This window comes from Pleurodeles waltl, chromosome 8, assembly GCF_031143425.1.
Source record: "Pleurodeles waltl isolate 20211129_DDA chromosome 8, aPleWal1.hap1.20221129, whole genome shotgun sequence".
Taxonomy (NCBI): Eukaryota; Metazoa; Chordata; class Amphibia; order Caudata; family Salamandridae; genus Pleurodeles; species Pleurodeles waltl.
The window spans coordinates 371341573-371365418 of record NC_090447.1 but is presented as its reverse complement, the minus strand read 5'-3'; the positions used below and the strand labels follow the sequence as shown (position 1 = coordinate 371365418).

The following is a 23846-nucleotide window of genomic DNA, read 5'->3' as shown; positions in this document are numbered from 1 at the left end:
ATTATAAGTTGTTATAGTGTAACCAAGTGTTTTCCTATGGGAGAGTTTACTTGCTACAGTGAAAAAACACAACTTTGGTGGTTTTTCACAGAGAGGACATGCAAACTTTAAATATACACGTTTGGCTTTTTAAATACAATTCACACTGCCCTATGGGCACTTAGGGCCTATCTTAGGGGTGACGTATAGTAAGTAAAAATGAAGGTTTCGGCCATGGCAAAAGTTTTATTTTGCCAAGTCGCAATGGTAGTTTAGAACTGCCCACCCAGTCTGCAATTGCAAACCTGTGGACATCTTTTACAGTGAAAATTTAGTGGGTGGCACAATGAGTGCTGCAGTAAACTAGTGGCTTTTAATTTTCAAGCCTTGGGCACATGTACAAATACTAGTGATTTAAAAGTAAACTAAATGTGCCAGTTAGGTGTATACCAATTTCATCATGTTTTCAAAGAAGAGCACAAGCATTTTATCACTGGTTAACAGGAGTAAGGTGTGTGGAGTACTTTCGCCAGCAAAACCGGATTCAACTACAGAAGACAACATTTGAGGAGAGTACCAAGCATAAGATGGTCATTTACAACAGTCCTGCAGCCTCAGAATCACAATAAAGACCTTTAAATAAATGCCTCAGTCCTCTCCAATTCCAAAAGGAATTTGTAGGCGATCACTGTTAAGTCATAAATGGCATTCACTTTGGAACACAGTCCATGCTAAGCTCAGAGTAAAACCTTAACATCCATAATCTAAATAAATGTTAAAAGCACACTTCTTTAAATAACTCCTCGTTGCCTCTTGGTCTGTGCAAGCAGCAAGTTATAAAGCGTCTAGAGGCCCTGGGATCAGTTAGCAGTTAAAGTGCCACAATTAATATTTTTATCTGATGTTTCACAAAGTCACTTTATGGACTTGCTACATACATTTGTGGATATTTTATGCTGCAAGGATTTGCTTAGAAAATGACCTCACGCGTCTAATGCATATCTTGCAGAAAATGCTAGTAACCTGAAGATTATATGATTAAATGCCACATGTTGACTCACCCATAGTCCTCCAGACGTCAAAAAAATTAACAATACAGAATCAAGGGCCAGATGTACGAAGCATTTTCCAAGTAGCAAACAGCGAATTGGGCTGTTTGCGACATGGAAAATGCTATTTGGGATGTACTGACCCATTTTTGCAATTCGGTAATCTATTTACTGAATTGCAAAAAGGGTTTGCGAGTCGCAATTAGGAAGGGGTGTTCCCTTCCTAATTGCGCGTCGCAGTCCCATGTCTGATAGTTTTGTGACCGCGAATGCGGTCGCAAAGCAATCGCAGTTAGCACCAGTTTCAAAATGATGCCAACCCATTCGCAAACGGGAATGGGTCCCCATGGGACCCTTTCCCCCTTGTGAATGGCAGCGAAAATATTTTTTTAAAGCAGGCAGTGGTCCTACGGACCACTGGCTGTTCTGAAAAAATTAAAAGAAAACTTTTAATTTTTTGTTTCTGAAATGCAAAACGGGCTGCATTTCAAAAAACAAAACTGCTTTATTTAAAAGCAGGCACAGGCATGGTGGTCTGCTGTCTCCAGCAGGCCACCATCCCTGTGAGGGCGGCCATTCCCAATGGGGTCGCAAATTTCGACCTGCCTCATGAATATTCATGAGGTAAGTCATTTGCGACCCCATTGGGAATCACAAACAGTGTCATTGACACTGTTGTACATCAGGTTTTGCGACTCGTAAATTGCGAGTCGCAAACCCTGACTTTCGTACATGTGGCCCTAAGTGATCTACCTATTGGTTCTAGGTATGTGTGAAACCCCAACAAGATCTAGCTTTTTAGCCAATGACACATTGCATGCTGGGATTTAATTTACATTCTTAGAATACAAAAATGCAAATCCCAAAACGCAATCCGCATCTGGCTACAAAGTCAGGATTTGATGAAGATGTTACATGTGTACGGGAGGGCACTTGGCTGCCATCAGTACTACTGATAGAATAAAATGCACATTGGGTGTACACTAACTATCATAATTAGAAAAAAACAACATTACAGCCAAAAAGCACAGACTTCATGTTATCGATTTATTGAGCACATTTGACCCACAAGGATAAAACCTTCTCCAAATTCTGTTTTTCGGTCTTACATACTTGACCCCAGTTTTCCTCAAGTGATTAAAATAAAGCACCAGTTCTCGTAATAAACTGGGACGACCTGCAATATAGGTCTGGGAATTACTGTAATAACACGCTTACAGTCTTTTCCTAGATATATGTACATAACACCAGCAGAATCTTCATGACTCCAGGGTTTTTGTTATTTCCTTATTGACTTGTTATTATATGCTTGCGGTCCTGTCGCTCTACCTGCAGAGCACCGGCTTAAAAAGAGCTGTGTGGATTAAAAGCATACTCTGGGGCGCCGTGTAAAATGCGAGACATCTGTTCACCATAAAGTGCGAGAGCCCTGCAGCTTGGCTAACATGTCACCATGCCGCCTAGTTCCTATGGCAACATGAAACCAATGAATGAGCCCACATCACAGAGACTGGGGATGGAGGGGGGCGAGTATGTGTGAAATTGATTCAGTTGTATACATGGATGTGTAGGAGTGAAAATTTCCAGGACCACTTTTCTGGTAAGGGTTTTTATTCTTTTTAAAATGCGTGGTTCTTTGTGTATATTTGTATTTCGTGTTTCGATCCTAGTCCTGTTGCTTTTTCTATCATGCTGTATGTCCGCAAATTGAAAGAATTGTTACTCCACACTGTCTCTACAACGTTACGCCTCGCATTGCTTCTGCTACCCATGCTACACACGCGAGTGCCCTCCCATAAGGCATGTCTGTGTCAGCTCGTTGACGCTGTTCCGTGCCCGCTCACACCCATGGCCCTCTTTCGGTTTCTTTCTTTGGTCACATTTTTTTGCCAGGTGTAACTTGAAAGGCGCATGGAGAAAATGCTGCATGATGTAATATATTGAGTGTACGAGTGAAAAAGTTGACCCTAAATGTACGCTCAGAGGCGGAGTTTACCAATCAGCAATGAATTCTGTGCATGCTGAATATGAAATGTGGTACATTCCTGCCAGTAGCCGCTGCAGACAGAAACTGCAAATGCATGCGTTTTGCCCCAGCGATCAGAAACATCCCCACACACACCACACTCTCTCACTCTCTCTGGCACCTGTAAATGGGCACCACACGTGCTGGGTCTCTCAATGCACCCATTTTGGGGTTCAGCTTGCTAGGCAGGTGCATAGTCCTGGGAGCCTTTAGTTGCTGATTTTTAAGATAATGTTTTACCCGGCGCCTTGATTGCACCTTATTCGCGAGAAGCTAGCAGCCGCACGGGTCTCTCATTGATATATCACAGCACAAACCTGTGTGTAGCAAAGCGTGTCGCCGCCACCTCCTGCGCTTGGATTTTTCCTTCAAACCTAACCATGCTGTGAAACATCAGACTCCATGGGGAAGACTGCAATGCTTGGAAAAAGATTTATATGTCCACCATGTACATTGCTGTGTTAAAGAAATCCATGCACAGTAAGTAACGCGGCGCATCCTAGACCTTTTTGTGTGTGAAGCAGGCAGTGCCTTCATTGTTAGCTTCCCGTGCTGTGTTAACAGATAGTATTTAATGGTAGTACAATAGAATGTGTTTTGCTTGTCATGCTGGGCGCGAACAGTGGGTGTGTGTTTTAGAGGGGTGGGAGGTAAGCCTTTAGCTGAAGGTAGATGGCTCGTGCATACAATTGTATCTTCAGTATGCACACACCGCTTGAATGTTCACAACGACCAAAACTGGGTAATTTAAATTTGTGTCTTTTGTGAGTTCATGTGCTGCTCGGCATTTCCATAAATTAATGAAACATATTTTGGCGCTGATTTCCACACACATGGCTGCACATCCACACACGTATGTGCGTATATCCCTGTATATTGGATAGATAGATACTTAGACGTAATCTTCATATAATTACCCAAAGCTAGGCTGTCGTGTACACACGCATCTTTGAAATCTACGGACAACTATTTAGTATCCACATGTATTTAGCAGGGAAGGGGAGGAAGGGGGATTTACAACAGTATTTAAGATTCAGTTTGTCAAATTGTGTGCCATTCTACACGAAGATGATCGCATCGTCCTCAGAAAACCCAATATCTTATACAACCCTCACACTTCCAGACGGTGAGTAGGTTGTGGTTCTGTAGCATTCGGATATCAAAACTTATTCTGATATTTTATCAACCATTCCATAAAATGTCATAATGGTCATTGTATTCTCTAAAGCAACAGTGTTCTGTATGTTCGAAGCAGAAGGCGCACACAAATAAAGAACACTACAGGAAATCGACAGAAGAGAATCATTTTTATTTTCTGGGAGGCTTAAGGTTGTTGTTTTTCCCTTTTTCGTTTTTAAATTTTAAAACAAATTATGACGTGTTCGATAAATTAGCATTTTCATTGAATGCGGTTATTCTTCAACCTTTACGAATGTATAGTCATTTAGACTGTCCTATTTCCAAAAAAACACTATATATATATATATATATATATATATATATAAAATTACAATGAGTGGCTTAGTGACAAATTTGCCTTATAAAAGTATAATTTAAAAACTGGTGGAGAGAAGCTTAGAAATGTCCACTTTCCCTTCTTGTCCGTCTCTAGTGACCTTGCAGCTAATGTGCCTGCCAGTGCAGCAGCTCTTCTGCTATGCTGGTTGGTTGTGATTTAGCCGACTGACAGAGGCTGTCTGTGCTTGAAGATTAGACCTAGTGGGGGTGAGGTGGGAATGCTTGTGGAATCCCCGCATGCTTTCATCAAAGGAAGGTAGTATTGAGCCTGCCTAGATGATATGAATGTTACAGTAAGGACTGCGGAAATGTAAAGGTTAGAATATACTTGAACTATAACTCAAACTTGTGTAATAAAAAAGGTACATGCTAAAGTTTTAGTCTGTTTTCAGTATAAGTGATTACGCTTTGATCAGTCAGTCATTTCTAATTACTGCCTCATACCCTCTGAAAGCCTTAGTGAATTACGGACCTCTACTCCCCAGTGACTTGAAAAGCACGCTTGCCATTTAAACTAATAAATATATCCCCGGACATATAAAGAGGGTTTTTATTTATATTTACATGCCCAAACACTAAGAGCGTCTGATAGGTACACAGTTCAAACAATCAATCAGGAATTTGTAAAGCGCACTACTCACCCTTGAGGGTCTCAAGGCGCTGAGGAGGGGGAGAAGAGGGGGAGGTGCTGCTACTGCTTGAACAGCCAGGTCTTAAGAAGTTTCCTGAAGGTAAAGAGGTCTTTGGTCTGGCGCAGGTGGGTGGGAAGAGTGTTCCACGTTTTGGTGGCGAGGTGCGAGAATGATCTACCGCCGGTTGTAGTTCTGCAGATGCGTGGGGCGATTACGAGGGCGAGGTCTGTGGAGCGGAGATGCGTCGGGGTGTAGAAGGAGAGCTGTCAGTTGAGGTATTTACTTACAGTGCAGAAACAAATTACTTGCAGTTGTTACATGGGAGGAATGTAGAAAACTACTAAGTGAGCTACAATGATAATGCATCTGAAGATATAATAATCTTCAGAAGTAAATCCCTATGGGGACAAATAAATACATCATGATAAGCTCAAATCAATCAATGAGTTATGATGCCGGGCTGCTAAACATAGACGAATAATCACAGGGGAAAGAGAACGATGTCACAGCAAAGTAAGCTTTAATTAAATCGTACAAACAGTCATGAAATACAAAACAGATATCAGAGGACAAAATATCTAATTCAAACACACCACATTCAAACTAAATAGGAACAGAGGATGTAACAATATAAGAAAAAAACATTGTACAAATACAATTAAATTTATCAAATAGTACATAAGAAGTAAAAAATACACAGAAAAGAAAAAGGTACTCAATAAATAGCAAATATCTATATTTAATAATCTAATACAAAAATAATCTATGTTAAAAGAGAAAAAGTGGCTCTGACAAAGATGTACTGGGGGAACCGACGGCCTACGCGCGTTTCGGTGTTCCTAGTTATTGTAGGTCACCTTCATCAGGGCCATTCCCACTGGTATAATTCAATAAGAATCTAACTTTAGCAGCCAGGCTCTCTGGTTAATTGGACACTAGTTGCTTGATGTGCTTGAATCGCGTAGTCATGTCATTTGAATTGTCTTTCCTGATAGTTTGGACAGTACAGCTATCATATAGTTGGTCTGATCTTTTACAGAGACATACAAATGACTGATGCAATAAATAAAGATGGGCTGGCTGGCGTAGCTGAAATAAACCGTACTGATAGCCATTACTTCATAGTCTTTTTCCGATCTTCAGGTAAACATAGCTTCCAATGGTGAGTCCGATAGATTAATGCGCTACGAGTTAGTCGGTTAACGTCGGCGGCTGCGGCTCCACTGAATTTTTGTAGTGGGGCTAATTAGTGTCCTAACAGCACTAGACCATGGCCTCACGGTGCAAAATTGCGGACCTCTATGGCCGCCATGTTGGAATTCCGTTGCTCCCTGCCCCCAAATTAAACATTTTTATCATATGTTTATCACCAATGCCTTCAGCTGGATAGCCAGGAGTTATTCCAAACGGATTCTCTGTACGATATCTCTGAGAAAGGACTCCCAACGCGCAACTTCTACTTTAAATAAGCCAGTATGTCCACCACTGCACAACCACATCACCACTGTCTAATCGAGAACGTGCGCGTTACATGGGAGGAATATCATGCCTATTCCAAGTGTTTTTCACGAGGTAGCAACAGGTACAACTATCCTGATTAACAGAGGCAGATGGAAAATCATACAAGTGCAGAACACTGCAAAGCATATTCACGGCTGGAAGTGCAAAAACAAAATGTGCAATGCACTGGCAGCCAATTAGAAAAAAATAACAGAAAGAGTCAAGGCGTGCAAAATAATACTTAAAATCAAGTATCATCATCCCATCAACAAGTTGGCTTTTACTAGGGATCTTGATCAAAGCAGGGATGAACACGGATGATTTATTCTTTTTAATACTCTTTTTTGTCAGAAGATATTGATGCCCTATTTAAAGTTATTGAGAACCAGTGCTTTACTGTAGGACAGGAGCAAGAAGATCCTTAGTTTTGGTGCCCGTTTAGAGAAGGCCTGCTTCAATGTCTTGTTTATAAAATGTAGGTTCTTCTAGTTATAAACCACTTTCCTTACTTCTTGAAGCATGGGCAGCTCCTAATATTATAAGTGTATTGTGAAAGTTAGGTTGGCATGTGTGTCTTCTCTTCTAGTATTTCCTATTTAAAGGACATACATATTATTTTTTATATCATTGTGCATTTTTTATTAATTTGTCTGATGGAGGGGTAGACTAGCTATTGGGGGCTAAAATCCTTACTTGTACTTGTGATGGATGCTGCATTGGTTCATTGAAACAAATAGCCTGTGCGAGGTATTGCTTCGTGGGCTGGTGATTCCATGAGATCCCTTTCTAACCCTCATATTGTTCTTTAGAAATGGTAGATTAACAATGTAACGGTGAGTTCAATAATGGTATTATTGCCTATAAAAATGAAAGTGGGTTACTGCCTGCAGGAGTAACGACAACTATAATAAGCTCGAGGTGACTTCATGAAGCTCTAGAACTTGAGTGGGGTTGTTGTTCAACATAAGTGGTATTCCAAGAACCTCAACTTACCAGGTAGTCTCACAGCATCAGAGGGCGTGGACCACATCCCATCCATTACAGATACTATTGGTCAGCCAGTGGCAGCCATAGACAATGTTTTTTTCTCTTCCTTATGTGGGAGCCAAGTTGGTCACCCCGTACAAGATGCAGTAGAAAGCCAACTCCATTGCCTAATGCAGTACCTTCTTCCCAGGCTCCAGATGCACTAAAGTGCAGGTCATACTGCATCTCATAGCAGATGATGCAGCAGGTCCTTTTCCAAAATGAGAAGACCAAATATCCTATTACAGGTAGAGTCATAGGAAGTAAATAACTAAATGTGCCTACAAGTTCACATTGTCCGCTGTTTGTTAGAAAACAGGGCAATAGCCAAGGTATAACTCACAGAAGTATGAGCATTGTTGCTGCACTGTTTCTTACTGTCTCTGTAGGAAGCTGGCTATCTATGCAGTGTATCAAATGTAGGAGTACACTATGCAGATAGTACAATTACCCTTATTGGTTTACAGGGGTAATAGTAATAACCTCAAAAGCTTTTTTTTTTGGTAGTGTGGGAGAGCAGTTAGGCTTATCAGTGGGTAGTACCAGCATTTGTTGAACACAGATTTTGTTGAACACTGACATTCAATACACGAGACACACACTCAAGAAGGAAATCAAGACTAATGTTTAAAAAAATAGTTACTTCATTTCTATACTGCAAAGAAGATAACTACTGTGCAAAGTAAGCAACACATTTGCTCAAATGTGCTTTTATGCAGCAAAAGTTTTAAAGTTTTACTGTAAGAGAGTGCTTGCAGACAGTTCTCGGGGGTCCTCTGTAGGTTGAGGAGTGCTAGAAGTGCAAGGTCACTAGAAACACCAGCAGTACAGTTTTACCTGCCCTGGGACGTCTGGGTGCAGTGGTGATGGTCGACTCAGGTGCCTTGCTCACTGCACTGTTGGCAATAGGGGGGGGGGGGTATAAAAGAATTGTAAAAGGCGACAAGTCCAGAAGCTTCCAATGGGGTCTCGGTTGGTGGGGGTCCTGGGAGCAAGGGAACACTGTTGTTGGTTGTGGACTCTGGCCGTGGAGCTCGGTGCTGCAGGTTTAGGTCATCAGGGGCTCCTGCATCAAGATGTCCATGGTTCTTGGGGGGATCTGCAAGATAGGGACAGAACAGGGCAGCTGGATCACTCTCAGTGATGTCATCTGCATTGCTGATGTCCCTCAAAAGCTGGTCCTTGGTTTTGGTGCTTGAGTCTGGATTGGACTTAAAGCAGGGTTTGGCTGCTGCAAGGGGTCCAGCACACCAGGGGTTTGGTGCAGGATGGCTCAGGTAGGTCCTGGTGTCTTCTCACTTGGTGGGGAGACAAGATCAACCTCTGGGAGTATGGTGACTTCATCCTGGATGGATGCTGTGTAGGTGACTCCAGTGGTCAGCAGGTCAGTGTTCAGGATGTTGTGGTTGGTGGCTGCAGGGAAGTGGCTCGGCTCCTCCACTCCAGGGGAGATGTTGGCTGGCCATCCGAGGCTTTTGGGAGATGCCCAACTGCAGGATGAGTCGGGTCTGACGATTGTCGGGACAGCAGCAGGTAGGCAGGGTTTGGCATTAAAAGTCCAGACTGGTCCACAGTTCTCTCATTGGTCAGCTCTTCTTTTGTCCTCCTTCTTCCTCAGTCAGATAAATCTTCTCTTTTGGTGTCAGAGGGCCATATGTATATATACTCAATTTATGGCCGTTTAGGGGAGCGTAGGGTAGTGGTAGAAGGCAGTGCGCTACTTACCCTAAGATGACTACACCCTCTATATGACCACTTTGTGTGGGAAGTGTGCATAACTGTGTCCCATTGTTCCTAGTTTCACCAAAAACAAGATAGTGGAACCCTTCTTCTAGTGTCCACTTCAGGTAGTCCACTTTATGGGAGTGGCTAGTCCAAAAGTGTAACACTCCTACTGCATAGCAAATTATTTCACCTGTCTCGGTGCCAAGTGAACCTCAGTGTAGGGATGACAGCCCCCAGGTCTGGGAGAAGCCAGGGTCACATACCAAAGGCTGCAGGGTTTTTGAAGCCCCTAGCCTTGGTATGCAGATTCACTTGCCATCCTGATGGAGTTGGTGGTATCACCTTCCTCTGAAGCAGGCATTGTTTCTGGCCTCTTGGAGCACAGGCTATCACCACCAGGGGGTCAAAAACATGTCTATGACGGCAGGCTGGTTGATACCAGCACACTAAGGGGCTAGTAGGTTTCAAGTGGCACCTCTAAGCCTCTAAGTTGTCCTCTGGTGCATGCCATAATAAATCCAAGGCTTGCATCAGTCTGGATTTAGTAAGATGAGGTGTTTGATACCAAACACCAGAGGTTTCAGTGAAGCCATTATGTAGCTGGGAAACTCATAATGATAATTGTATAGTGCGTACCTCAAGATGGCTTCCCTGTTCACATGCTACATCTAGCAATCAAACTAGATATCACAGGGGTATATCTGCTCATGTAGATATATCCTCACATCAAAAATAATGCACCCTGCCTTAGGGCTCTAAGTTCTGCTGTGGGGGTGACTTACAGATATTTGGATATAGTGAGGTGTGGCATGGCACACAATGTGTATGCCATGTCCTGATTTCTCCTGGTTTGCACAAGGACACACATTCTGCAACGGCAACTGAGTGCAACTTTTAATGGGGGGTCCATGAGGGTGGCACAACACATGCTGCAGCCCTTAGATATCTTCTCCAGTTCCCATGCCTTAGGTACAGGGGGTACCATTTACTAAGGACTTACGGAGGTACAGGAGTGTGTGCCAGTTGCACACATTTTACCTTAGTTTAGGGAAAAAGCACTGGCACTGGTGACCTGTTTGGCAGGGAACCAGTGCACCTCGGTCGAAAAACCTCACTACCAGTGAGCAAAAAATGGGGGTGCCCATTTCCAAAGGGGTGCTTTCCTACATTCTCCCAAAGCACAGTGTTTGTTTGATTTCACTAAGAACTTTCTTAATGGAATAGAAAGAGATGGAGATGAGCGGTCTCCATCAGTTCATGTTAAAATGATAGTCAGAAGAGATTCTTTCTCAGTTTATAGACATCATCAAGATCCATTTTAGCATTCAGAGCCTGTTTGTTCAATAATCTATGACAGCAGGAAATATATCACCAGCTGATTCAGTAGGTATAAATATCTCATTTATTGAACAATCAGACTCAGCCATGCTTTCATGTCTTGACTGAAATATCTATGAGAATTTTCTGTCCAGTCGGCAATGGAATTCAGAAGAATATGTGAGGGCTTTTGGAAATGTGCTGACTGCCAACAAATGTTGGAAAAAGTTTGATTTATGCACATGCCTTCTGAGCAGTACCCCAGTTTTGGCTGTATTATCTTCCATCCTGACTTAAAAGTCATATTAGTGGGCCCCAGAGGTGTTCAGCCAATGTATGATCTAATGTTTGCCCAGCCTTTCCATGGTGAAGTAAAACCCTTCATCTGCAGAAGTGTTTCCAAGTCCATGTCCTCCAAATAATGTCACTGTTGCTTTTAATAGATGGCAAAGGTGTGGGGACTCTCAACATCGAAGCCTGCAGCATGGCAGTAGCAATCCACAACCAAATTGCTCCAGATTTCTGATTTTGGCAGGAAACCTCATTCTGGTGTGGAGAACAACTGGGAATTACAGTCATGCTTTAACAATGTCTCTATATGACAGAACATTTTACTCTCACCATTGAGTAGCTGGTATGGCAATTCAGTGTTTTTCTCTCATTTCCCCTGTTTCACGGGGTTCTTCCCAATATCCTGATGGAATGGGCAGGGCTAGGCATGGTGTATCTCTTGTTGTACCAGTTCCTTTGGTTGTCATATTTGGTGATAGAGCCTTAGCTGCATCTAAAACACTAATTTGTTAAGCCTGCTGTCATGGACATTGTTATGATGAGACTTCAGAGATGGGAATGCACAAGGTGTGTGGCAAAGGAGGATATACAAGACTGTGGACACTAGTCTAATCTACCTTGAGCGCATGCATTTGAGCATGAGCACATTTGGCATGCTAGTGCGCCTCCAGTATACTTTTGAGAGCCTCTTAGGATGGTGGATATTGTGTGAGGAGTCTTCATGTTGGGCATTTTCCCTGGGTCCAAGAGAGTGAACATTTGTTAATTTTGGAGTTCTGGTAGGAAGTCTCTGAGATTAAGATTTTAGTTTCCTTTCTTTAGTTCCATTATTGGCCTTGAACTATTTGATCCTTCTGAGATGATTAATTTGGTGACTCAGCATTTTCCATTGTCCTGAGCCGAGCCATTTAAAGAGATCTCCTTAGAACTCATGTCAACCAAATAATTGATCCTGGTGGCCATTACCCTGCCATAACAACTTGGAGAGTAGGTGAGATTTAATTGTTAAAGAGCACATTTTAAGTGTTTTAGACTGAAGATGGATTGTTATATTGTCTTGTTAGACCAGAATACTGTTTGTTCAATGTCAGTACAACCATAAGAACTCCAATAAGAACAGGATCTTCAATATTTGAACATGGTGATAGTCAATGTCATATTAATGGCTTTCATATTTTGACCATAGACTTCATTCTTATTTTATCAATGGCCACAGCTCCAGGGATGGAAAACCACTAGTGGTAATTTTGAATTGGCAGGTATTTTCAACATGTTCCAGAGCCTCTAAAAGGAAAAGGATGACCTTTTTTTTTTACAGATACAAGGTTGCTCTATAAAGATTGTAGCAGCTTCATAGGCCAAACGCAGTGGGGCATCCTTGAGGGACATTTGTAGCAACGTGGGGCTCTCCTCATACTTTTGCTCAACAGGAAGGGCCTTCTGTGGGATGTGGGGTACACATATTATTCTTATGGCATGACTATGATGAGTGCTGTTTCTAGGTTATTTTGTTTTCCGTCACAAAATAAACCACTGGTCTTAGATTTCTTTTTCATTATACTTGGGAGGCAGGCCTCGGTGTGAGCTTCATCTGACAGTGACAAGGTAGGTATCATTTGAAGCTCATTAAGGGGGCACTGTTCCCAGGACAGTCTGCCAAGGGAGGAGTTGCTCTCCACACTCCAAGGCCCTTTGTCCACTGTTTGGAAGAAATACACATCTTACTACAGGGGAACCATCAGAGGTCAGATGACAGCTGGACATTGTCAGAAAAGCGTATTGTTGCAGGTAAGAAAATGGCAACTCTCTAAAAATTAATTTTCCAAAGTAGTAATATAAAAGCCAACTTGACCTTTAAATTGGATTTTAAATTACTATTAAAATGATTTTTTGAAGCTTTTTCCAGCTGCCCCCAAACCTAAATTAAGCATCATAAATGGTTATAGTATTAAAAAGGAAACGTTCATTTTGTAGGTTGAAATGACAGTTTTAAAACTCTGCACCCAGGCCTGGCGACGTACTTAACTGTCCTACTTTAGAGTGTGGCACAATGAATGCTGCAGCTCACTTGTAGTATTTAATTTACAGGCCCTGTGTACACGTGGCAACATATATTAGGGACTTCTAAGTAAATTAAATGCTCTAATTTGGAAAATGCCACTTTTACCATGTTTGGAAGGAACGGCATAAGCACTTTATCATAGGTTGGCAGAGACAAGGTGCAGAGGGTTCTATGGCTAACAAATAAATGAGTTCAGCAACACAGGACAAAAAATCGGGGGGGCATGTTGGAAGGGCAAATTTCCAACAATATATTCATATCATAATGTAAAATCTGGTTTGTGTCATGCAAGAAATCACTTTCCTAATCTTTATCACACACACACATACACACACACACACATACACACACACACACATACACACACACACACATATACATACACACAAACAGACAGACAGAAACCTTTATTCTTTTTTTAACCCATTTTAGGGATGACAACATTTAAGAAAACGTTTAATAAGATAAACATCTCAACCTCATTTCATTGTTTATTAAATTAATATTACACGAAATTATGCATGCGTTATAATGTTTCCTAATAATCTTTCTTGCTGCTTACAGGGACATATGATAGTAGAAAAAAGATCATGGTAGCTCCCACTACTACTAACACCCTCCCCTAAAATGGTACCTAAATGTCTTTTAGTGGATCGCTTCTGCTCACATAAATGACAATCAACAATTAAAAATGAGCTAGCACAAGGTTAACAAAATTTTAAATTAAAACACAATTTTTGTTTTTTAATTCTCTCCAAACCTCTTGTTATGTTTCTTAAAGGTAACATTTGCAATCTAAGTTGAAGAATCAATTGTTGCCCAATTTGAGCAATATTCCAACACAGGTAAGGCTGCATTCGCGTAATACTACAAGAGACACATAACCATGTAGTTCTTTCTATGACTTGGTAGAGAGGAGCCGTTATCTAATTCCAGACTTCACACAGAGCTTGAGTTTTCAAGGAAAAGCTTAAATTCCAAACCTGACAGAGAGGTTAAGGCAGCGTGAAAGTGTTACTAAAGGTACTGTCATGCCTTTGCTCAATGAAGACCTTTTTTCACAGAAGTCTCCTTAGAGAGTTATCATTAGAATTTACCAGCTGAAAACTCCAATATGGAATAGCTAGTAGGCCCAGTGCAAATGTACTCAACAGACCCATTTCTAAATGCAGAGCCTCTGAACGGGCTAATGTATTCAGATTATATACTCTACAAAGAATTTTACCTTTGGTGGAGTCCAGGAAAGACCAACTAGCAATACTCACAGCCTCTAAGACATAGAGTAAGCAGGGAGGAATTTTTAAACAATACAGCTGAAGGAGAAAGAAGAAGTACCTGCTGCCATCAACATTTTGAAAACAAGCTTATCCCATTAGCATGGTTCATGGCTTTGATGTGCGCATGACTTATATGATAACTCTTGGACAAATTAAAACTGAAGTATTTTCCTATGTTTAAGTATGACTTTACCTCATCTAGTATTTCAGTCCCCAGGTGCCATAAGTAATTTAGGGCCAGATGTACCAAAGGATTTTACCCATTCTGTGTCTATGGGAAAAAGCTTTCGTACATATGGCCCTTACTTTCTTAAGTTGACGATTACCTTTAAATACGAAAATTATAATTTTAGATGTATTTACTTTTAAAAATTACCACTTACATTTGTTTTATGTCATCTAGACTTTTAAGTAGGCCCTTATGATTCAAATCTAATACACACACATACATATAGAAACACTGAAGTGGAAACACAGGCATTGGAAAAAGTAAGAGACTTAAAGATTGACTATATTATAGTATTTTCAGAGGGCCATATTCTTAGTACCACAGCTTCAGGCTCATTGTAATGTGCATGCCTGTTTTCATTTTAAGAATGTTGTGCTTCAGAGAATAACTGTGTTCATAGTATTGAAATATTTCCCAATAGGGATATAATTCCCAATTATTTAGAACAAATATTCTTGAATCATAAGCATGTGAAACCCTTGAGATCAACAGAGAAGAAACATTTGATTATGTCAAAAACTTGGAAAAGAAAGCAAGTGGTACATTGTTTTCTAGAGAAATAATCACATTATGAAATGGCTCCAGAAATGCGCTGAGTGACAAAACACTCCTTTCTCTTGGGAAGGCACTGAAGAGGTACATTATGAGAGAGAAGAAGTGGACCATATCTAGTTGTGGCACAAGCAGCAGGCAATTCCCAGAGAAATGCATGTTAGGTTCCAGCAGTACCAATAAAAGGCAAGACAACAACACAATAATATTATCAAACCAAGTTGGGAAAACAGAGAAACATTTAATGAGAAAAAAACATACTCATCCTAATTTGATAAGGGGTACTGGAGATATGAATGTTAATGTTTTATTGCAAAAAGCCCAGAGAAAAAAGTTAATGCTACTGAAAAACAGCAGCATGGTTGATCCGGTCTAGGTACAATTTCACACTGGCCATGATGGAGCAGCAGTCAGATAGACCAAAGAGATCATGTCAGTCAAAGATTTTACCTCATTATTTAGGCTCAGATTTACTAACATTTTGCATCATGGTTGCTCCTCTTTTTTTGTGCAGCCATCAGTAAAGCTATTCAAAGCCACTCAATGGCCAATATTTGTCACCTTATGCGGCTTTGTAAAAAAATGAATGCAACACAGTGCCTTTCGCTGCATTGCATAATGCTTTGCAAGGTAGCCGTTACATGGGTTCCCATGTACTAAAAGCAGTAAACCTGGGTTTTTGCCAAAATGGGTGGCCTACCTGAGAGAGGCATAACGAGGAGAAATATCATAATTTCTCCTCATTACTTCCTCTTTCCATGTGTGCTGCATTCTACACCACACATAGAAAGAGGAATATACTTCTAAGGATTGTTTTTGTGAGAAGACATCCCCTTCTGCACAGAAATAATCATGCTTATACAGCAGACACCCTTACACTATGGTGCAAAGCTGCCTGAAGTGCACCAACATTATCAGAGAGCAGAAGTGCACCATTATCTTAGCAGATATGACACAATTCTACTCTTTCCATTTCACACAACACAGTGCAGCAAGTTGCCCTGCTGCACTGTGTGAAGGCTAAGTAAATCCAGGCCCAAGTGTGAAATAGAAGCCAAAATCCTTCAGTGGGGCAAGGTCCAGAGTTCAGGCCAGTGAGGGTCTCTCAAAGTCAAATGCATCATTATTGCGCTCCAGCTGAAGCTGTTGGTTTAGTACCAAAAGTTCAGAGTGGAACAAAGCTAGATTTTGATTGCGTTGAGGTTGCTTTGCAGGTCAGATAGATTTTCTGCCTCTTCCTAGTCCAAGGTTTTCGTTTAGGACTTGGTTATTATTTTGGTTGACAAAATCCTCCTGCAGGGAAAGGCTGGAAGCAATGGCCAGATTGTAAAAAGAGTTTATTAACATGCCTATATCTTTGGCACCGTTTGACGAATCTTCTCAATTGTTCCAAAAAAAGAGCCCCAGTGATTCTTGTTGCGCACTGAACATTTCAGGGTGATCCAAGAAGCAGGGGCAGAGAAAAAGGGGGTTTAAAAAAGTTGCATTTCCCACGTTAATTTCCATAGTACCTTTAGAAATGACTACAGCCCGAACCACTGGACAGAATTACATTAAATTTGGCAGAAAGCTAGCTTTTGGTATGCAGATTACGCTTTCACTTATTTGGTGTAAATCCGTTCAGTAGTTTATGAGAAATTATAGAAAATCTAAATTTGAATATCTAGACTCACAAATAATTCACAAATATTCAGGAATTTTCGCAAATGCGCTTGAGAATGGAAGTGCTGTAATTGGCTCGCCACAACCTGAACAGAAAGTTGTGGCCGTCATTTTATGTTATGGGAGAGGATCCCTTTGGCTGACAATCAAAATAAATAGTAGCATAAGGGGTCAGGGTGGAGGTACCATGACTCCAGGAGTGTGATATAGGGGTGTTTTAGGGTCTAATTATTGGTTTAAAGTGATTTTTCTTCACCGTGCATGATATTCACGATTAATCAACATTGATCAAGATGAATTCCACAGACTCATTCATACACTAGTTCATTAGCTCATACATGCACTCAGAGACTCGTTTGCCCACTCACACACCCACTCAGACACTCACGCACCCACTCATAGATTCCTACACCCACTTTCTGACCCAGGCACTTATGCACCCACTCACAAACACATTCAGACCCTCATACACCCACTCACAGACCCACTCAGACTCTGATGCAGCCACTCACAGACCCATTCAGACCCTCATGCCCCCACTGACAGGCCCAATCAGACACTCATGCACCCACTCACAGACCCACTCAGACACTTTTGCACCCACTCACATACCCACTCGGACCCCCACATACCCAGTCACAGACCCACTCAGACACACACCAACTCATACATCAAATCGGACCCTCAGACCGACTCAGACACTCATGCATCCACTAACAGACCTATATATATATATATATATATATATATATATATATATATATATATATATATATTTATATATTTATATATATATATATAAAACCTATTGGCGGTCACCAGTAGGTACTTATAATTAGGACATTGTTCCCATAGGAAAAGCACTTTTTCTTTTGCTAATAACTTTGGCGCTGTTTGAAGAATCCTGACAACATTTTCAAAAATAATATGAAAGTTGATTCAGCTGCTGTTTATAAAAGGTTTGAGGTGATCCGTCAAGCGGGGGCCAAGAAAAGGGGGGTCCCAAAATGCATTTTCCCTATTTATTTCCCCATAGGGCCTTTAAAAACGCTTACAGCCCGAACCGCTGAACAGAAGTACACCAAGCAGGTTGCTAGATCTTGGTGCACAGATTGGGCTTTTTGTGTTGTGATTTGATGTAAATCTGTTCAGTGGTTTTGGAGGTATGAAAGGTTTCAAAATACAGATATCTAGGGATGCAGAGACTCTGCGATCCTGACGATCTCATGCTTAGATCTGATTATTTGCCAACGCTTTAACCAGAAAATGTAGGCAGCTATTTTGAGAGTTGGCTTCAGATGAGTTCCCCAAAAAACACAAAAAGAAAGAAAAGGGGGTAGGGTACGAAAACCCTTATAACCTAGCCTTGGTCCTTGGCAAAAAATTATATATTTTTTAATTTTGGGAAAATCTGCGGAGAATCTGTGAATCAGCCATACATTTTTTAAAAATAAGCGCAGTCCCCAGTGCTTGTTGTTTTATTAGTCCCTGGGTGGGCAGGGTCCCAGGGGCATTGTGGGTATAAAAAACAAATGGAGGGAGGCACACAGGCCCCCCTTTAAGGGCTTATTAAAACCTCAGGGTACACAAAATACTAGGGCTGTAAAAATGAAAAGAATAGGGGGACCTCGTGGACCTCCCACACCTTAGACCACAACCTCCACAGGGCGGATAGAGCATGAGTGTGGGGGGCTACACCACCCCGCATACCCAAGGGAGGTGGTGGTCCCTGGAGCTTCGGTGGGCTGCATGCCCCTTCTGCACACTTTGGGCCTCATTCTGACCCTGGCAGTCATAGACCGGCTGAAGCACCGCCAACAGGTAGGCAGTGCTTCATTTTAGCCGCGGTCGCCCAGCAGGGTCCGGCGGTTTTCCGCCGGATTTCCCCCGGCTGGGGGAATCCTCCATGGCAGCGCTGCTTGCAGCGCCGCCATGGGGATTCCGACCCCCTTCCCGCCATCCTGTTCCTGGCGGTTTTTACCGCCAGGAACAGGATGGCGGGAACGGGTGTCGTGGGGCCCCTGGGGGCCCCTGCACTGCCCATGCCACTGGCATGGGCAGTGCAGGGGCCCCCTAACAGGGCCCCATAAAGATTTTCACTGTCTGCATTGCAGACAGTGAAAATCGCGACGGGTGCAACTGCACTCGTCGCACCCCTGCAACTCCACCGGCTCCATTCGGAGCCGGCTTCATTGTTGCAGGGCCTTTCCCGCTGGGCCGGCGGGCGCTCCTTTGGCGGGCGCCCGCCGGCCCAGCGGGAAAGCCAGAATGGCCTCCGCGGTCTTTTGACCGCAGAGCGGCCAAATGGCGGTTTCCGCTTGGCGGGCGGCACCCGCCGCCCGCCGTTGTCGGAATGAGGGCCTTTATGTTTATAGCCCTGAGAAGGTAGTGGTCCTGAGGGGGTGTTGGGTGCATTGAACCCCCCTTATATTTTTTTCCTTTGTCTTTTGCAGATGGTGGTTCTTGGGATGTGGGGGACATCACTGTCCCTGTATAATTTATAAGCAAAGCTCTGTGGAGGTGGCAGTCCCCGGGGCTACAGGAAGACCTAGGAGGGGGGCCCGTGCACCCCCATCCTTAGATTAATATCCAGGACCTGGCCCACCCAGGAGCAAAATGAAAAGCAAGCGCAGGAGACCATACTTGCTTTTTCTAAACAAAATTGCAGCACAATTCATGACTAGTCACAATTTTCACCTTTATTTTTGTTTAAAAAGTGCTTTTTAGCCCTGTGCGACCCTTGCACCAGGGATAGTGGTGTAGGGTAAGTCTGCCCCTTTTCTTTTTTTCAACCTTCATTTTAGAGGCTTGGATGAAGCTGAGTCTCAAAATGGCTGCCAACACTTCCTGCTTGACGAATCACCCTGAAACTTTTCAAACACATGATTCTAGGGAGTACTTTTGGAAAATGTCATGACTATTTGTGAAATGGTGCCAAAGATATAGGCAAGTCAAAAATGCTTTTTCAATGGAAATATGGTCCTAACTAGAATTACCTACTGGGGATCACCAGTAAGTAATATGTATATATGCCGATTGCTGCTTGACGAATCTTTACATCTTTCTGAAATGTTCAAAACTTAATTTTCCCTTAGCGATTTTGAACACAACTACAGCCTGAACCACTGGATAGAATTACACAAAATTTGTCAGAAAGCTAGCTGTTGGTCTGGAAAGCATTTTTTTGTGATTTGGTGTAAATCCATTCAGACGTTTTGGAGTAATTCTGCAGATTAAAACATACAGGAACGTGGATCCTGTGTGGATCCAGCTCCCCCCGTGATGATAACTGATTGGCCGCCAACACTTCAACAAGAAAGTGTTGGTAGCCATCTTGGCACTCGGCTTCAGTCGAGTCATGGAAAAGAAGTGAAAAAAATTAAAGGGCCATGGGTAGGGTCACCCTGAGCCCCTAACCTTTGTCTAGGTGTCTCTTACAGACCCAGCCAGGGCTAAAAAAACATTTTTCTAAATCTCGGAAAAAGACACAGATCCGGATCTGCTAAAAGGCGGTGTTCGATCTTTTCATTTATTTGTCCCCCAGGTTGGCCAGGCCCCACGGGCATTGAGAAAGGAGGGGGGTGCATTGCCCCCACTCTTGGGCTTATATTAGCCTTGGGGACCACCACCTCCCGGCAGCGATTAGACAAAAATGTGCAGGGGGCCACACGCCCCCTGGCACACCAGGGGTCATCACCCCAAGGCAAAATCTTTCTTTTTAATATGGGAGGCCGGTACAGCCACCTCCCTAGGGCTCAATATGGAGTTTTGTGCGGGGGCCCATGCAGCATCCCTGCGGCCCCTTCCTGGGGCAATTTAATGCAATTAAGGGGGGGCATGTGGCCCTCCCTGGGATCGCCACTTCCCCAGGGCGGAAATGAGATAGTGAAGGGGCTCTGTTGTGGACCCAGGACCCTGGAGACCACCACCTCCCTGGGGCAAAGTGTAAGGTTGGAGGAGGGTTCCACGTAGCTCCCTTCGAGGAGCAAATAATGGCCTGAGGACTGCCACCCCCCAGGGCCAGCTCCTTCTATGTCCAGGGTTGCACTTTAACAGCTCCCACAAAGTCACAGCAAACACCAGTGGGTGGGAACTGTTAAAGTGTTCCTGCCCACTTGGAGCGGTGATTTCCTCTGTTTCCATGTCTGCAGACATGCAGGCAGGTAAACACAGTAAACGAGTGCTCTCACAGACAGGAAGCTGCATATTTAGCAGCTCCCTGTCCGTAACACCAATGCAGGCTCCCACTGGAGGTGGGGAGCTGGGTGGGACTGCAGGTGCCTTGAGTCTCCCCCCGTGGCCTCATTGTACACTGCGTGCCCCAGGATACATGGCCGGGTCCAGGGGGATAGGGTCCCTGGGGCCAAAATTGGCCAGGGGAGTGGGCCACAATGCCTCTCCCCTCTAATTAATGAAGGCTGGGCCCCTGGGGAGTGGTCTCTGGGGCCGAGATCGGCCCAGGAAGTGGGGGCCCCATGGTCCCCTTCCTCCATTTAATTAAGGCCGTGCCATAGGGGATAGGGTCCCCGGGGCTGAGATCCACCTTGCGGGGGCATGTGCCCCCCCTCCATTTAATGAAGGCCAGGTCCTGGTGATGTGGTTCCCGAGGCCAAGATCAGCCCAGAAAGGAGGGCAAGCAGCCCCCTTCCTCCATTTATTTGTGGCTGGACCTCAGGGGATCGGATCCCCGGAGCCAAATCCTCCATTTTATTTATGGTTGGGACCGGGAGATTTTGTCCCTGGGGCTGAATTCGGCCTGGGGAGGGGGGCACCCTCCCTTATTGAATTCAATTGAGTATTGAAGTCTGGGCCATGTGGGAAGGGGTTCCCGGGGCCAAAATTGGTTCGGTGGTTATAGGATTGGGTGGTTATAGGGGCTTGGCTGCAGGGACTAAGGTAACTATAACTCGCACCCTTGCCATGCATTGCTAATTATCCCAGATATCACAGTACTCATAATAACTTCAATAACATTATTAAAAATATAAATGAAGAATTAGCAGTCAAATTAATGAAGAAAAAGTTGTGCATGGCAGGGGCGCAAGTTGTAGTTGCCTCAAGGGGCGAGTTATATTTACTTGAAATAACTCTAACTATAACTGCTAAATTTCTATGGTTTTGTATGAGTAAATTGAGAACCTAACTATAACGTCTCTGTAACCTTTGTTTTGGTCGGTATATATATATATATATATATATATACAAATATACATATATACACTTCATCTACTATGACCTCACTGGAAAGTTAAACAGACCAATTGGGTCTGACCAAATTAACCAATACTATTTTAGAGCCATTACACAGTTGACAGTGCTGCAGAGTCCTTATCCCAGCAAAGGTAGTATCCAGAAAAACATGAAAATCTAGGGCTACTATGCAGAAAAGGCAAATTTGTTACAGCCTCCTTCCAGGATTATAGCAGTATTTAAATGTCTTGATGATGATGGCGATGATTACATTTGGCAGGAGGAGAAAGCAGATGAATCTATTATTGTTTTGGTAGAGCAGGGCTTCTATTGTTTGTGTAAACGGTGGGGTGTCCGATAATTGTAAATATGGTTCAGTGATTGTAGCAATGGATATTTAAATATTCTCCACACAAGAAGTGTATCCATGCTAAGGCCCAAATATAGGGAGACCAACAGTGTCACAATCTCATTTTGATTTTCACTCTATTTCTCCTTGAAATACACATAAAGTGAACAAAACAATGATGGGTAGAATGCATGAATTGATCTCAGCCACTAGTAATTATTTACTTGGGGCCATATCCCAGTCCATTGCTATTGTGCACACTATACCACCTCATTTTGGACCCAGTCATATGCATTTGTTTTCTGAACCTCCTCCAACAGGAGCAGTCCTGCGTAAACTGCCAGGCCTGGTCCTTCATGAACTGGAAGGCTAACAACCCTAGCCCACTTGATTGGGTCTTTTCATTTGGGTGTAGCTTGGTCCTAGTGGTACAGTGAGTGCAGGACCCACATTTGGGCATACATGTCACACTTAGAGCATGGCACTGAAGTAGAAAAAAAGTGATTGATGAAATGCTTGAATTAATTCCTGCCACTAGTAAATACTTAAGTTACATCCCAATCCATCATTATTTTGCCCAACGTGCATCCTCAGTTTTGATTTTTGGAAATCAGTTTTGACCCTTCTCAAACAGGAACAGTCCAGCCCCAAATGCCAAAACAGGTACAGCGTAGCATTCTCTTCACTGATGCTCTTCATGGTGTGTCTGTTCTGAATGTCTGAGGGTCACTTTCTCTGTTACATTCAGTGTTGTATCTGCTTCATTCATGTGATGTTATCTTGCGCTGCTGCTATTCATGTTGTACATGTTCTGTGTTTGGAGGGAAGCTTCCTGTAAATCTGCTGCCTCGATATACCCATTGTATAATTGTAGAAAGCAGTGCACTGATGCTGTTGATGCTGGACCTGTGATATGTAGTTTATTGAAGCCTAGGAAATTCTTTTTCACAAATCAAAAGAATTCTATTTTTGGATCAAACCACGTGTAACAGCTATCAGGTATAGTGTGAGGTTGGTACCCAATGAAACCCAGAATACACCCTCCCAGAGGAAATATAACACAAATGATCTTTACTTAAAATAAGCCTTCAAACCTGACTCATTTGCTGGATATTCTTTGTTTGTGAAGAAAAATGTGCAACCATTTAGAAAAACTAACAAGAATTATCAAGAATTGCTCACTCATAAATCATCTTTAAGAATTGTTGGTTGTGTTACAATGAGCTCTCAACCTCAACATGTGAAATATTAACAGCTGAAAACTTTAAACAAATGCTTCAAAGAGAATAGTAGTACAGGTTTCTCCAGAATAGTCCAAGTGTGAAGTAAATCATTTTTTCATCTTTTTCTATTCTATGATTTATTTATTTGCCCTAAAGAATGTAATATATTATTGTGTAACTGGATATAGGTATACTGAATGTATTCTACTTTCTTAATTTTCTCCCAAAAATAAATTTTT

At 42.7% G+C, this 23846-nt stretch overlaps 1 protein-coding gene across 1 annotated transcript in view; it reads left to right on the top strand.

Moving 5' to 3' along the window:
• The first annotated feature begins 3111 nt into the window (after positions 1–3111).
• The window catches only part of MYO16 (myosin XVI), a 2485855-nt gene continuing 2465120 nt past the window's right edge, over positions 3112–23846 (top strand). The window contains exon 1 of the mRNA XM_069204246.1: positions 3112–3534. Within this exon, the coding sequence (XP_069060347.1) occupies positions 3492–3534 (43 nt within the window). The 5' untranslated portion in view covers positions 3112–3491. The remainder of the gene's footprint in view (positions 3535–23846) is intronic.